Source organism: Mytilus edulis, chromosome 10 (genome assembly GCF_963676685.1).
Source record: "Mytilus edulis chromosome 10, xbMytEdul2.2, whole genome shotgun sequence".
Classification (NCBI taxonomy): Eukaryota; Metazoa; Mollusca; class Bivalvia; order Mytilida; family Mytilidae; genus Mytilus; species Mytilus edulis.
The window spans coordinates 68,582,020-68,599,670 of record NC_092353.1 but is presented as its reverse complement, the minus strand read 5'-3'; the positions used below and the strand labels follow the sequence as shown (position 1 = coordinate 68,599,670).

General features: G+C 31.4%; 2 protein-coding genes across 2 annotated transcripts in view; one reads left to right on the top strand and one right to left on the bottom strand.

Moving 5' to 3' along the window:
* The window catches only part of LOC139491763 (uncharacterized), a 28,743-nt gene extending 22,217 nt beyond the window's left edge, over positions 1–6,526 (bottom strand). Inside the window, exons 1-4 of the mRNA XM_071279614.1 lie at positions 6,378–6,526; positions 2,358–2,623; positions 1,104–1,172; positions 187–261 (exon numbers count right to left, since the gene is read on the bottom strand). Coding sequence (XP_071135715.1) covers positions 187–261; positions 1,104–1,172; positions 2,358–2,581 — 368 coding nt within the window. The 5' untranslated portion in view covers positions 2,582–2,623; positions 6,378–6,526. The remainder of the gene's footprint in view (positions 1–186; positions 262–1,103; positions 1,173–2,357; positions 2,624–6,377) is intronic.
* LOC139491764 (zinc finger protein aebp2-like) overlaps positions 6,493–17,651 on the top strand; it is a 48,790-nt gene continuing 37,631 nt past the window's right edge. Inside the window, exon 1 of the mRNA XM_071279615.1 lies at positions 6,493–6,832. Within this exon, the coding sequence (XP_071135716.1) occupies positions 6,507–6,832 (326 nt within the window). The 5' untranslated portion in view covers positions 6,493–6,506. The remainder of the gene's footprint in view (positions 6,833–17,651) is intronic.

Below are 17,651 nucleotides of genomic sequence, written 5' to 3'. Positions count from 1 at the left end.
TCCGTTCGTTTGATGTGTTTGAACTTTTGATTTTGCCATTTTATTGGCATGATTGGGGACTTTCCTTTTTGAATTTTCTTTGGAGTTCAGTATTTATGTGATTTTACTTTTTGACATGCTATTTATTAAATATTTGTATTATAAATACATGCATTATTTCTGACACATGATGTTTATTATACTTACCAGATTAAAGGAAAGAATGAGTAAATGATGAGAATATGACTTGGAACAAAAATGGACATAAATACAACCATACTCCTGAAAAGAAAGAACAGTATGAATTTTGTTTACTAGCAACTGAAAGAGAAATAAATGTCATTAAAAGGGCATTAGCTACAAAGTTGACAAAAAAATCAAAACATGATTTTTTTGTCTAAACATTTATTTAATTCGAACTGTGAAATAATATTTCGCTGACAGCAATCAGTTTTGGTTCGATTTTTTAGAAATAACCTCAAATTCATTGATGAAGTATTATTCATTTGCAAGTCAATAATAATAATTTAACTCATATTAATTTAACTGTATCCATCCGAATTTCAATTCTAAACTCTTAACTGGGATGAAGCCAACTATACTTAGTTATTCTTAAGAAATGGCAACATTGAAAAGTGAAGTAGAGCATCTGAGAATTCCTTTTGTAGACTGATTCTGGCCACCAAAATCATTCAACTATCATGACTATATGTAAAATGTTTATTTACTATTTTGCCTGTGTATTTATATCTATGTTTACATCAGCTCATATGACCTATAGAATTCTTCAGAGATAATCTTAATGTTTAAATAGATCATGTGTATTCTAAGATTCACACAAACTGTTGATACATTATAAAGTGTCCATGGTAAAATGTTTCTTCAGGACTTTCTGTAATATTAGGCTTGCTCATTGAAAATAACTTTTTGTCTAAAATTTCACTATTTTATAAAATTAAGATAAGTCTTGCTTTGGTCTTAAAAATGTAAATATTTATGCTCTGTTAACATAAACAGTACTACAAATTTATCTCAATTAATCATATTTCAACAGAAACCTCATAATTTTGTTTTTCTTAAAATCCAGTTTTCATGGTTTTTGACACTGTATAAGGTTTATTTACCTTTGATGTAAGCCTTTGTTGTCTACACATAACAATACAGCTAGACCAAAACATATCAACAACACAAGTCTACAAAGAAAAGAAGAACAAATATTGTTGCATATATAGATATAAGAAAGAAAATTTACCTCAAACCTTAAATGTACTTGACCAGGTCATGAGCCTGGAATTTAGTGGATGGTGTTGGCTGCTATCTGTCAAATGATTGGCTGCTATCTGTCATATGATTGGCTGCTATCTGTCATATGATTGTTTTGCTTTAGTTTTCAAGTTTAAATCATGTTTTTGATATAAAAAAAAAATGTTTCACATTTTAACATGCGGGGACCTTTTATAGCAGACTACAGTGTGTGTGTTTGTTATGTATATCATTGACAAAAATGATTGAAAACCTTATGGTTATTTAAAGGAGTAGGTCCGGTAAGGGCCGATTTTGGCCTCAAATTTCAGGTTCATCTAACGAAAGTTTCTGGACACTTTTTAAACACTTAAGTGTCTATTTCAATTGATTCGATTAGTTTATGTGAAAGATTTTAACTGATTTAGTCATTAAAAACGCTCTGATTCAAGCTTGAATATGAAAAATCTATCAAATATGCCAAAAAACATCACTTTTCAGATGATTTTTGTCAAAAATGAAAGTGGCCGCATCCGTGTTCATCCTCAACCTTTATATATGTTTTGTATTATCATCAAATACAACTTACATTTCAATATAATGAATGAACACGAATGCGGCCACTTTCATTTTAGACGGAAACCGTCTAAAAATTAACCAAAATGCTAAAATTTTGAAGATTTCAGTAATTTATCATGACTTAATGATGCTAGAAGGCGATATTTGTGCATTGTATGTGCCAAAAACAGCTCATATTTCTGTAGCAGAAGCATTTTATTTTCTAAAATATAGCTTGAAGATTACATTTTCACAACTTTCTAAAACTGCTATATTTTGGGGCCAAAAAGGGGTCTTACTGAACCTACTCCTTTCAAAGTTTAGATTCCAAAAATTTGAGAATTAGTTCTGTAGGCAAAAACTTATTTTCCTGCAACCAGTCAATTTAAGTAATAACAATAATCTATGTAGTATTATTCAATAGTTAGATCATACTCTGAATACAAATTCCTCAGATGAAATAGTTGATTTAGATGCCTTAAAATACTTTTAATCACCATGTACTCTACGTTAACAATTAAGGCTCAGCACAAAATTGAACAAAAAATTGATTAAATATATATTTTTCATGTTCTTACGTTTCTCCAACCATTGACAACATGAGCAGAAAAACAGGCAAGGCTACCACACATACTCTTCTGTTATACAGAAAAGGTCCGGGGTCCACCAGAACCTTTGGAGGTTCTAAAATATCTCCATTATTTTCTATTTCTGCTTCATAAGCCTCTTCACCAAGAGGTACATCTGTGTCTATGTCATCTGATAAAGTTTGAGATGGTCTTTGGTGCAAGTCTGCCTCCATGACTACAGTTTAATTACTAGGTATACAGTATTCATTACTTGGCTGAAATTATAAAATAAAATTTGCAATTTTTCCTTTTGTAAATGGGCATAACTCTAGAACTGTTGAAGTGACACTACCAAAATTCATACTTGATGTGTATTTTGTGGTAATAAGCATTGTGTAAAAGTTTCATAACATTTGGTTCCGGAAAACTAATGTTAAGGCCAAATAAAATAGAATGTGTGGTTCCAGTTACATTTTAAAAAAAATAGGGTAGGTAGGTAGGGATTTTTTTTTTTATTTTATGTTATTTTTTTACATTGAGTCTATGGGAGCAACATTCTGACTTTAACAGTGCTTCATGGAACATGACAAAAAAATCTTTAGGGTAGGCTATTTTTACGACTAAAAAGTAAGGTAGGTAGGGTAACTGGAACCACACATATATTTTTATTTGGCCTGAAGAACAAAAACCAATTTTCGGATGTACGGACAGACAGACAGACATACAAACAGAGAAAACCTAAAAACCCCTCTGCTATGCTGGGGGAATAATAAAAGAAAGCAAACAACCATATACATAACACAACATAGAAATTCTAAGAAGTGCAATACATTAAACTGGACACACTCTACCGGGGGTCTCATTGGGGGTTCTGATCCCGGATCCCTCTTATTGTTTTGTCAGATTCTGTATCCCGCTTACACTATATAATGTACGTAAGCTATTCTCATTTTTTCTAATTTCCCGCGTCCCACTAGACTTCATTTCCCATTTTCATGGCACAATAATTTGACTTACTTGTGTCATGCTTGCAAAAAATCGGCAATCGCGCATATCACGCTTAGACCCCAATGAGACCCACTTTACCCGCTGTGATGTCAGATTTTACAGGAGTATAAGCAAATCCTGATCCACATTTGGTACCTATCATGATGCTCATGTAAGTACAGGCTGGTACACAAGTATAATTCAGTTATATTTGAATAAAGGAGGATGTAATTGTGGTTAGGAGACTCAGAAATATCTGTCTTCATCTGTAAAGCTGTGCTTCACCAGGGTTCTCACTAAGGATTTTTGAGGGCAATTCCATTGCACTTGGCTTAAACCAGCAGTTATTTACAACCAAGTGAACCAACTTAGCAAGTCTGATCCTAACTAGATTGTTACATATAGAGTTGTGTAGAACTTAAGTCTAGCGGTGAATTTTGCTGAGTTATGAAGTAATTTTTGCATACATGTATATAGACCTTCAACATTGCAACAAAGAAGAAATAACTCTTCAGTCTCTTGCTCAAAATGTATGTGTCAATCAAAACCTATCTATATCCAGAATTGAAGATTGGTTTTGCTGAACTTTTAATTCTTTACTTTTTGGACTCTTGTTACATGTATACAAAATAGGATGCCAAACATGCTACTTCTAAGCAAGAACTACTCAGATATGTCATAACCTCTCCTAAGGATGTAAGGGAGTATTTCTATTCCTTTTTTTAGATCAGTTATTGCAATTGACACAAGAGGTTTAAATAATCTTCCACAATGTCATATAGCTACATGTAGTTTAATTTAGTGTCCAGTGACAAATGTCCATGTTCAGGATGAGAACAAATAAAGGGGGTCTCATTGAGGGTTTTAATCGCTGATCCCGCTTACTGTTCTGTCAGATTCCCATATCCCGCTAACACTATGTACCTTGGCCATTCTCAACTTGTACGATTCGCTCGTGTATGTAATAATGTTTTAGATTTTAACGAGAGAAATTTATGTATTACTGAAAAATTATTACACCAGGGTTTTCGATATCACAAACTAGTCAAAACATTTACTAAATTTTATCATCGGTATAAAGACATCATTCGTAAATATAGCTCAACATGCAGACTTCTAATTCGTTCAGGTATTTCACATCCATTTTTTTATGGAAATATTCTTTATAAAGCACAAAGGTGTCAGTATTCACCTCAGAAACTTACAAAACCTTTGAATAGACTTATTAAGAAGGGATATAATTACGATACTGTTGTCAAGTCATTAAAGATTGCATATTTTGGCGTTAATATTGAGTCACTGATAAGGTCTTTGCATCGGAACTAAACACATTTATTCTAAAAACAGTTGTTGGCATGACACGGGTTATGTTCTTCTCATATATGTTATGATGGTATGATACTAAACCCCTAACGGGAAGGATTGTGCCTGATGTTCATATGATGAAATCATAACCTTTTGTCAGTTTAATTGAAGTCTGGAGCTGGCATGTCAGTTAACTGCTAGTAGTCTGTTGTTATTTATGTATTATTGTCATTTTGTTTATTTTCTTTGGTTACATCTTCTGACATCAGACTAGGACTTCTCTTGAACTGAATTTTAATGTGCGTATTGTTATGTGTTTACTTTTCTACATTGGTTAGAGGTATAGGGGGAGGGTTGAGATCTCACAAACATGTTTAACCCCGCCGCATTTTTGCACCTGTCCCAAGTCAGGAGCCTCTGGCCTTTGTTAGTCTTGTATTATTTTAATTTTAGTTTCTTGTGTACAATTTGGAAATTATTATGGCGTTCATTATCACTGGACTAGTATATATTTGTTTAGGGGCCAGCTGAAGGACGCCTCCGGGTGCGGGAATTTCTCGCTACATTGAAGACCTGTTGGTGACCCTCTGCTGTTGTTTTTTATTTGGTCAGGTTGTTGTCTCTTTGACACATTCCCCATTTCCATTCTCAATTTTATTATTATCATTTTTTTGCAATTTCTTGTGTCCCGCTAGACCTTATATAATTCCAGTTTTCACAGCACAATAATTCTTGATTTCACGTGTTTAAAATACTCTTACAAAAAATCTGCAATCCAGTGTCAGGTTTAGACCCCAATGAGATTTACAATAAACAATAAACATAATACAATAGATAGGTCCTGTTATATATGTTCATACCTGCCAACTGTCAATATTTGTTAGGGATTTCCCCCATGGAGGCTCCCAAATTGAAATTTTGAAAGAGCAATATGTCCACAATTTTAAACAAAAAAGTTAATTGTAAAATGACATGAGGCTTATAAAAGTATGAAGAAGCCAAAAAACAACATTTAAACGTATTTGAAGGCCCCCATAAAGGTTTTTTAGAACTATGACAGCCATCTTGCACGCAAAACCCCCATGGGCATTTTGAAAAGTTGGCAGGTATGTATGTTTTCTGGGATGGAGATCTTGAAAACTTATACTGCCCGTGGAATATGAAGTCAAATTTCATATGGACAGACATTTTGATTTAAAACATGAACAGGCCACCTTCATAACATACAGAGAGCACCAGCAATTTCTTTATACAAGACCCAATGTGGATGCATACTTTAACCTCCTGCACCCCATACAACCAAACAGAAGCCCTTTTACAGGGCACTTCAGCAAGCATTTTACTGCTCGACACTAGACATCAGACCTCCTGCACGGCCAAACAGATGCCCTGTTTAAACTTTTAAGTCCCTTTCGCAAGCATTTTACTGCCCAGAGAAGGACAAAAAACCTACTTTTATTCTGTCATCCCTGAATTTTACATACTGCTTGAGTGTGTATTGAAATGATCTTTAAAAGGACATTTGCTCCATATTTCCTTGATAACTGCAGGTTTTTTTTAGTTTCATCTGTATTTTCTTATATATTGTTATTTTGTGATTTATTTACAATGATTTTTGTGAAATATTTCCACGTTCAAATATTTTCAAATCAATTTGATAAAATATAGAACTTTTCAGATGCTTCGAAAAAATATGAACTTCATCAACCGTGATATGATATGTTTTCATTACATTACCATTCAGAGATATCAAGCTTTCTAAATTTGGCAAATTGAAGTCAATCTAGCACCTGCCATATTGGGAAAACCCCTTTTCAAAAGGGGATTCCTTACGAAAATGAATGACGTCACGGCGAGAGTTCAAAGATGGCGGCGGTCGGGTGCATGGAAAGTTGTGGACAAGATAGTGAAGAAAGCCAAGAACATAGCGTCTCTAAACTGGAACGATATAGCAGAAAAAATGGATTAAATCATCGCTGTTTATGTACCCAAAGTTCTCTTGAATGCAATAAAAATAAAAGTGTTTTTCAAGAAAAAAATCATAAACTAAATGGCTTATTGAAACAAAATTCATTCACAAAACCGTCTACCCCGGCACTTCGATCTCGTAGTGAGCGGAATTCTGTGGGATGTGAACCACCAAAAAGAAGGAGAAGGTCGTCAAGACATGATAAAATCGATGTGAACAATGCGTAAGTTGAGTTTTATTCTAAATTTTCTCAAATTTCGCATTGCAGTTTTACACTTTACGGACAAAGACATCTGTGATGGGGTACATAAAGGGTGTGTGATAAATGTAAAATTACACAAAAAATTAAACAGCATTTATTTTTCATTTTAATGAAAAGTATAGTAAATGTATTACCAATAGGGTTGATAAGGGTTCGTGATATTTGATTATTTACTCTGAAATACATGAAGAAAATGTTCAACATAGAATCCAGTCCCCCCCTGGGTTATTATTGTTTTGAGGAGGATAGCCACATCACAAACCTCATATTAAAAGGAACAGATCAACTGTTTTCTTACAGTTTTGAGGAGGGAAATTACCTCACTAACCCAGGAACAGTCCTGTTTGAAATATTGAATGTTTTTAAATTTTAGGAAAATCATGAAAATAGTCACAATATTGTGAGTTCTGATAACAACACTAGGAAATGTACATTTCAGTCATTTGTTTTGTACAATCATCACGATTATGCTCTGTACTTTTATTGAACAGTGGCCTTTATACTTACAAAGCATAAAGATTTATTTAAAGCTGGTTATACATATAACAATATACAACATAAGTTCTGTACAACTTTGACTTTTTAACATGTAAATCTGTTAATCAAGGCAATGCTGGACATATTAATTATACTGGTCAAAATAAACCCATGACTTCAATGTTGTACCCCTTTATTGGAAATGTCCTGGAGAAAATGTCCCCTCATGTACATTGTAAAGACACATGTATATTAAAGTAAAGTATTTAAGCTTTTACGTGCTGTTTCAACGTTTTCTTGAACGCTTTTCTGACAATGTTGTCACGCGCACATAGACACAGATATATTTAAGAAGTAAATGAACATGTGCAGCGAATCAATTTATACCTGTATAAAATGTATGTATAAACTGTTTGCTTCCAGTCTTCTTGATATCTTTTGGTTAGATTTGTGTTTGGTTGCTTCCTCAGTGAGTCAGTGAGTCGGTCATTGAGGTTTACTCCACAAATGCTTTAATCAGTGTTCTACATGTAGATGTTGACATTTACATTTTCTTTTCTCTACAATGTGCATATACATTAGTAGATTTTTTTAAATGAAAATAAAAATTCATGAAGGTCAGAATGACCAAAAAAATGTACATGTACAAAAAAATGTATGTTACAAGGTTATTGACTGCATGTTAAATTTTTAAGTAAAAAAATTAATAAGGCCATATTAGATAAAAAAAGAATAGGTTTGTTTGTCCAAATGCTACCTACCCAGAAAAAAGATGCCTACTCAAATTCTTTTATTGTCCTGATTTGAAGAAGTTTTTTTTTAATCAGATAGGCATGAAGACAAATAAACATCCGATACTTCAATTTCTCTTTAAAAAAAAAGAAAATGCCTACCTACATGTACCTACCCACTGTCTCAACCTTTAAGTAGGGTTTGGGCAAACCAAAATATTTTTAATTGTTGCCTAAAAGCAGAAGAATCCAAGATTAATGTTGTTTTTTTTATATCAAGAAATTCATAAGAACATAGATCAGCGGTAAAATGATATTTGGTTCAGTAATTTTTACGCACTTTCATTCCACATGCGGCATGCTGCCCAGATCCAAAGGCCTTTCAGACTCTTCTTACAATTTGGCAAAATGACATTTGTAAGTTTCCAATGTATTTGTGATAAGGTCAGCTGGGTGACTATGCTGTGACATGTGTGATACTGCAAGTTACTTTAGCCCAGACTGTACTGAATTATTTTTATGATACTCTTCAGTAAAAGTTATTTCCTGTTTGAGAAATATTCTCATATATTTTCCCCCTATCTAAGAATGTAATAATTCAATTTGCTGTGAATTAAAAGAATGTATTTTACAAAATGTACCATGCAGATATAAGATAGTGTTGACAGCTGTTAATTATAAACACGATGGTACATACATTTTGTACATATATGTATATGTATACATGTATATTACCATGTGTAAATTTTGTAAATCATACATGTACAAAAATGTATGTACATGTATGTGCAACAATATTGAATTGGATTTTTGCATTTTATACTCTTATACAACTGTTAAAATTTAAAGAAAAAGTTTTTATAAATTATGCATGAAATTTCATAAAATTATATTGGAAATTGCTTCAATAAATCTCTGTCTATACTAGGACTCATCAATAAAATGCATATTAACATGTGAATACACATGCATACCATCTGCTTACATGTGAAAAAACACTCTTTGTTGCATAATCATAAAAGCTTATCATATTTTTATCAATACATTATACATGTACGAAAATGGATATTTTATTGGACAAAACTATGTACAGCTACATATAATAATTGGTGTACTTTAATAACAATGAAGCTATATAAGGTTCCAAAAATTTTGTTGCAATGAGATTTTAACTATTATATATATATATATATATTTTACACTTTAAAAGTTGTAAAAATATTGAGTCTTGTAACAATACATTTAAGATATTTATTAGAATTTAAAAGTCATTAATTATTTGTCTTTTTTGTGTTGATCTTTTTGAATCGGGTACTAATGTATACTTCAGGAGCATTATGTCAGTATATTTATAGATAGGTACATAATTAATCTTACATGTACATGTAACAATGCAAGGAAATATACATGTAACAATGAAAGGAATTATTCAAATCTGGAATAATTTTGACTTTTTGGAAAACTGATAAGGATTACAGATGAAAACTGACCAAATTTAGGTGGGTTTGTTATATGAAAACTGAAATTATCATTGTCCTGATTGTAAAGTAAAATTAACCTAAGCTATGCGTGCAATTGTCTAACCCTCATTAAGTAAGTTTATTTTTCATCATACAATTCTTAATATAAATTTTTCCAGAATTCAAAATCATTCCAGATTCAAATAGTTATAATTCCTTGATAAATGTGGATGTACATGTATGTGTATATATATATATATATATATCATTCTCTGGTTGGTTTGGTTAGAGTTATGTTATGATTTTTTTTCATGGTAAACCACAGCAATCCTTTGTTGACAGAAATCTCGATCATGATTAACATGATTAAGGTTTTACGACTTTTGGTAACTTCACCCACACCAGGTCGGAAGAAGACACCAGGCTTTATACTTGAAGTGTCATATTATACTGTGACGTCCAATAAATTTTTCATTATCATGATTATAATGTAGTTTTTGTGCCGACAGACTAGCAGTCACCTTTAATTTGAAATTAAAAGTTTAAAATTGACTACTATCAGTTCAGGCCTATTTAAATAAACTATCCTTTTTTTTGTTACCATATCCTGTCCATACTATTTACAAAATGTATAAATTAAAAAAACACACACACATAAATCATCTACATGTACATGTTTTGTACATGTATTATTTATGAGTTCAATGTGTAATGTATTGCACAAATATAAATTAAAATCATTGACTTTGTCAACTTCTAGTTAATTTACCATGTTTACAGTTGTACATGTAGTTGCAGTAAAAACTTTTCAGTGTAAGAAGCTGAAAACTGGCCAAGGATTTTTTTTGCATTTTTATGTTGCTGTCTTTAATATATACAAAATAAATCCCATATTTTTATATGTATTTGATTCATACAACTACATTTGTAGCTTTATCTTTTCCAAATTCAAGTTTCAGAACTATAAAATTGGTATAAAAAAAACACCATTTCTAAATAGATCAATTTTTACATGTTAAAAGTCAAAATGTCTTTGAACTTGTTTGTACATGAAAAGAACTAAAAAATGGATCCATATCTGTTTGCGTAAGTAAATTTGAAACACAAAGAACTTGAAGGTGAAGGTTACTTTTTATTATGGGGCAATACCCTGTCTGTCTCCTGTCCAATGACCTTCTGATCAATAACTAGTTCATCACGAATCCTCATCATAAGACTAATGACCCAATAAAAATCAATACACAGAAAAAGACTTTTACAAAATGTGTATTTGTAGATCATGATCATTCTGAGATAACAGAAGTGCTATTATGTCAATTATATCTGGATATTAGTATTCATGAACAGACTTGAAAAAAATCTCAGTTTTTCTTTGAAATCTCTGAAATTGATATGAAACAGCACTGCTCTATATACTTAATGCATCTGTTAATATTTTTCTTTTAGGTATTTTACATTAACTTTATTGAGGATTTACTTCCTGTTTAACTGGATTCTTAAAATAGCATAAAACATACCCCTTTCATTTCTGTATTGTTTACTTTTTAATGTAATTTTTCTTGTCTATATTATATTACTTTATTGAAAAGCATTTTACACCCATATGGGTCAATGGCTTAAAACATTAAATCTCTTGGAATTTTCCTGTATCTTCCAGTTTCTTTTAATAAACAGTGGTCACTTATTCAAAATTATATATTTTTTCCATTATTCTGTATTCTTTATAGTTTTGGTCCATTTTTCTGTAAATTTAGCCCACTATTTATAAGTTTGTAAACCCCATCTTAAACCTCATTCTCATCCTGATAAACTACAATGTAGTTATTTTTTGTGCCTGTCTTGCAGATTTTCAATTAAGTGTCTTGATCGATTGTCAGCAACAAAAAAGTTCAATTTATTAAACTGTTAAAACTTGCAATAAATCTCTATGTAACATCTGAAAATGTCCCAAGTCAGGAGCCTGTAATTCAGTGGTTGTCGTTTGTTTATGTGTTGCATATTTGTTTTTCATTCATTTTTTATATAAATAAGGCTGTTAGTTTTCTCGTTTGAATTGTTTTACATTGTCTTATCAGGCATTTTATAGCTGACTATGCGGTATAGGCCTTGCTGATTGACGAAGGCTGTAGGGTGACCTATAGTTGTTAATGTCTGTGTCATTTTGGTCTTTTGTGGATAGTTGTCTCATTGGCAATCATACCACATCTTCTTTTTTATTTGTATAGGAGTAAGGAGTCTTTTCATTAAACAGTTAATTAGACAGCTACAAATTAACACAAGACAAAAAACCAAAAGATTCATGCATGTAGAGGTCTTCAAGATTCCAATAACTGACAAAATTCTATGGAATTTGCCACACACTCATTTTAAGAGTATACCTTGCATTGGTATGACAGCAGTCTAGCAACACAAAAAAAATCAAAATCCATTTAGTGATCAACAAAGGATTTTTACTGGTTTACAACTTTCTACACCATGCATTAAAGTATTTTCATGGAAATTGCATAAGGATTAAAGTTTACACCATACGAATCACAATTAAACAGGCCTTTTTCTTTATATCATTATATAAAAGAGCAGTTATTTTGTTACTTACAGTATATGAGAATATAATTTGACTTAATTAAGAGAAAAATGTTTGAAATGATACATTGATCTAGTAATCTTAGATCACATTGCCCTACATATTTAGCTCTGGGTGCAATTCTGTCATTAACGTACAAATTATTGACGACATTTATGATTTGACATATTTAAGCACCGCTGCAAGCTTTGTATTGCAGACATCATATGCTGAGTGCTCATTTGTATTTTTTATTTATCGTATTTCTAATGATATTCCATACTTCTGTGTAATTATAGTAATTTTGAAATGTCATATAACTATAAATCTCAATATAACAAAACAAAATAGCCTCATTATCAATAATTTAAAAAGAAGATTGTGAATTTTGTTTCTTTATGAGTAAAACAAATTTCAAAGAAGAATTGGGAAAAAGATAACTTATCTGGGATAAGAACTGAAAATAACTTTGGAAATGACAAAACGAAAAATGAATACTTTACAACACAAAATGAGGAAACAAATCTGAATCAACACATGAAAATATCTAATAAATCCTGAAAAAAAAGCCTCACATAAGTCATTTGAAATGTTCAAAATTTTACTACCTCTGGCCTTTGTTAACCCTTTCCTCCATTGAAATTTTTTATTTGCATACTTGATTTGCATAGGATTTTTCAATTAAATGCTGAAAATATGCTTTAAAGTATTAATGCATTGCGAAAAACAAATAGTTCATCAAATAGATTAAAGTCAGACATTTCTATGATATTCCTTTTCATATTGGATACAAATTTTTTTTGAGTCTACTAAAGACACTTTGTAGTCCAAGCTTTTCAACTGATGTAATACACAGGCGTCAAAAGGCGTCATTATGGAGTAAAGGGGGTGGCGTCAAAAGGCGTCATTATGGAGGAAAGGGTTAATCTTGTATGTGTTCATTTATATGTTTTTGAATTTAGTAAGACATCCATTTTCACTGAACGTAAGTCCACATTTTTATAAAGGGGCAATCGTTGAGGACCCATTGGTGGCCTTCTGCTGTTTTCTGTTGTTTGGTTGGGTTGTTGTCTCTGTGACATATTTCCCATTTCCATTTTCGATTATAAATACATGTATGTTAAAGACTATATATACATAGTCTAAAGTCTAATTGAATCATTACCAGTAGATTGTTGTACTTTTAGCTTGCAATTTACATACATATGATATGATGCATCCTTAAATGACGCATGTTAAAATCTGTCAGTTTAGAAATAAAAACTGAGAGGGTTAAGTTATATATACCGTTAATTTTTCCATATTAAAATTTAACCATCATGACCATAGAGGGTTACGTTTCCAAAATATGTAAAATAGATGTAGATGTACATGGATCATATACTATTAATTTAATTTTCAAAATAGAATTTAGAAAAAAAAATATTTATAAGTCTTGACTCCCATTCTGGCATTTCTGTAAATATATATGTCTGTTACAGCTATTTTTGGATGTTTCAATTTAATAGGACATTTATGTAATAGTGCACAAGTCACATCCAATAACTTATCAGTTAAATCAGGCAGAAATATCTGACAGGAAACCAGTTCTGTTGAGTTATGTACTGTATGAACTTCTGACCTAATAAACACATTAGCTAATGTCTAATGTATTGTTGGTACACTGGACAGAAGCCCTGTACAGTGGCTTTTTAAAAAGAGGTTTAATTTGATTTTAGAAATTATTAGAACAGATAAATTGTTCAAAATATTGACTTTTAATGATGAACATGTCAATTGGTCTCTTGTGGAGAGTTGTCTCATTAGCAATTAAACCACATCTTCTTTTTCACATGTCATCATACATGTAATAGATATATATGTGCATACTTGTTTTTTAGGGTAACGTATTAGTGTCACTGTGTATTGACATAATTAATATGGATGTCAATCAATATACAACTTTTTACCAAGATTTTTAAAAATGCATTTAAAAGGTAACTTTTTTTGGATTTGAGCATCACTAAGGAGTCTTTTTTTAGACCAAGCATGAAACACACGTCAGGTGTAAATACAAAATTTAATCCTGGTATCTATCTGATGACTTTATTGATAGGCAAACATTACAGTTCAATATTAACTGATGTTTTATAACTGAATTATATCATAGACTAAGAGCTAGGCCTTAAATTGTAAATATAATAGATATAAGTATGATTTCATCACACAACATATTTTACCCTTTTACGATTATGTGAATAAATGGAGATCTATAGTAGACTAATGAGACAGCAATCCAACAAATAAAAATCATTTTAGGGCTGTTAATTATGTGGAAGCATGTAGGCAGCTACATATGTACCTCCTACTCCAGGCAAACCCCAAAGTTATGAAAATAATAAAAGCGAAAGAGAAAAGAACTAAAAAGAAAATACATTAAGATTCATGGAAGCTCATGTCCAATCATAATAAAAGACAGATGCTTTAAGTTGTCTGTTTCTTTACAGCAAAGTACACTTATGTAATTAAGTACACATGTACTATTCCTAATAAGAATGAAATAAGGATTAGCAAACTGCTATCACCTTAATGTCATCTATAGTAGGGAAAATGCAGCCGCTAAAACTGTGAAGCACCTTTAAAGGATAAACTTTTTTATCCAAGTTGTTGATCACACTTTCAAACAATGACCTTCAAACATTGATCACACTACATTGATCACACCACATTGACCACACCTTCAAACATTGATCAAACCACATTGATCACACCACATTGACCACACCTTCAAGCATTGATCACACCATGGATCACACCTTCAAACATGGATCACTCCTTCAAACATGATCACACCTTCGAACATTGATCACACCTTCAAACATGTATCACACCACATTGATCACACCTTGAAACATGGATCACACCACATTGACCACACCTTGAAACATTGATCACACCTTGAAACATTGATCACACTTTCAAGCATTTGAAAAAAAATGTCAAAGACACCAGGCACATTATTTTGTATGTCAGACACACTTTTAAACACATCTTTAAAAGACTCATCAGTGACCCTTAAATCATATTTAGGTAAAAGGCCAAATAAAGTATGAAATTGAAGAGCATTGCGAATCCAAAATTCAGAACACACTATTTTTTTAAAGTGTTATGGTCATTTATGATTAGAATCTTTCATGCTTGAACAGCTGTTGTTATTTTATAGGCACAGTTTTCTGCAGATTAGTTGTTGAGTCTCTATCAGGTTAAATTATAGATATAGGGGTCATATATCATACATGTTTAACCCCGCCGCATTTTTGTCCTGTCCCAATTCAGGAGCCTCTGGCATGGCCTTTGTAAGTCTTGTATTTTTTTAATTTTAGTTTCTTGTGTACAATTCGGAAATTAGTATGGCGTTCATTATCACTGAACTAGATATAGTATATATTTGTTTAGGGGCTAGCTGAAGGACGCCTCCAGGTGCGGGAATGTCTCGCTACATTGAAGACCTGTTAGTGACCTTCTGCTGTTGTTTTTTATATGGCCAGGTTGTTGTCTCTTTGACACATTCCCCATTTCCATTCTCAATTTTATCTGTGGGTTGCATTTGAAATTAAATTTGTGGAAGATTTGAGTTTTCATACATGTAGTTTCATTGATTGTTGAAAACACATTTTTCTTGTGTTAATCAGAATAATTTGTAGGTGTTAACAATACATACATGTAGTCTGAGACAATATGATTATCAAATTCCATTTGGTTGTTTCTCCATATTTTAGTCATGTGTGAATGATACATGTATATTTAAATTAAACTGAATCAAATTATATTGTGGGAGGAAATTTGTGACATGCATATAGTTTACTATGCTTACACAATACTTTGTTATGCAACTTATTCATTAAGGGGTAAGTAACTCTCAAATAATACAATTAATCATTCAATTAAAAGATCATTATTTATAGATTAGGGTATAAATTAACAATGCCACTGTGGATTTTGGTAGTATTGCAGACACATGACTTTGTATAATTAGTCGGCTTTTAAAACTCCAATTTAAATTATTGATTAAATACATTGATTAAAGAAGATCAAAAATAGATCTAGCCCTTATTCATTCTGATCTATTCAATTAATTCCTAGAAAGGTTGCTGATATACATGTAGGCTGTCATGTGTAGTCTTAATGTGTAGATACTTTATCAAATGATAAAAATTTTGAACTTTCCTTTTATTCTTAACAAAATTTTTCCAGATAATGGTTTTGTAAAAGTCTGTTTTTATCTAGATTTTCATAATCTCAAAATTTCAAAAGAAGATAGTTCAAAAGTAAATCTACAAGTAGTCATTTTTCAATGCTAAGAAAGATGGCTTTGAGGCTTAAGAGTAAATATTTTATATAAAATACAAACGGAAATTGCTGATCATGCAGAATATTGTTCTTTGATGTGAGCGGTTCACTGTTACTTCCTGATATTGATTACATTATATCTCCTATTGATTAGATTCTACAGATTTCTAGTCGCTGATGGACTGTAACTGCATATGTGTACAGTACTTGAATTGATGCGGCATGTTTATACATGTTTTCGTTTTCAATGCATTAAATACTGTACTGCGTCCGACAGAGTATTAACAAGATTACCTGTACTGGCAGTGCATCTTGGCTAGTGTACCTGTTTATATAGACTACAAAGAGTTTTTATGTAGAGTGGGTTAGTAGGTAAAACGTTTATCAAATTGACTAGCCATTTAAAGAGGTTGTAGTGCTATAAAAATGGAATTATCAAAAAGGTGTTAAATAGAAAGTTATATATATGTTATAATAACTGAGACCATGATAATTAAATGCTTTGTAATATTTCCTGATCAATAAATAGATTTGTATATTTCTGTATGAATGAATACAAAGGTTGATTTGACTAGGCAGTTATCAGACAGAAATATACATGTTTATAAACATTATGTCATGAAATGAATGTCATGAAATGAACGTTTGTCTGTAAATTGTCTATTGGAACATGTGCTATGTTATAAGACCCTAATAGTGCAGGTATATGCATATATTTTGAATAAAATTTTGTAATAAAAATTTACTGAATGAGTTAGAATAAATTTATTAATATGATTTTGATCGCGTTTGTAAATGTTATGCCATGAAATGTACGTTTGTCTGTAAGTTGTCTATTGCGACATGTGCTATTTTATAAGACTCTAGCTATAGAATTGCAGGTACAATTGTGTATATTTTTAAATCATAATTTCCTGAATGAGCAGGAATAAATTTATTAATATGATTTTGATCGTGTTTGTCACAGACTTTGTAACAGCAGGATGAATTGTATAGTTGATTGTTGTAAAGCTTCAATAAATGTCGGGTTCCACTTATTTTATGCATATTCAAGATGATGAATTGTATTGGAAATACAGTTGAACCTTATCACAAAAGCAATTCTTTTCAGCCAGTTCTAATATAGGAAAATGGTGAAATAATCAAAGAGAAATTATATATTTTTTTGAAAAGATTTTAAAGAGGTATATGATAAATACAATTTGATTCAAATCATTATT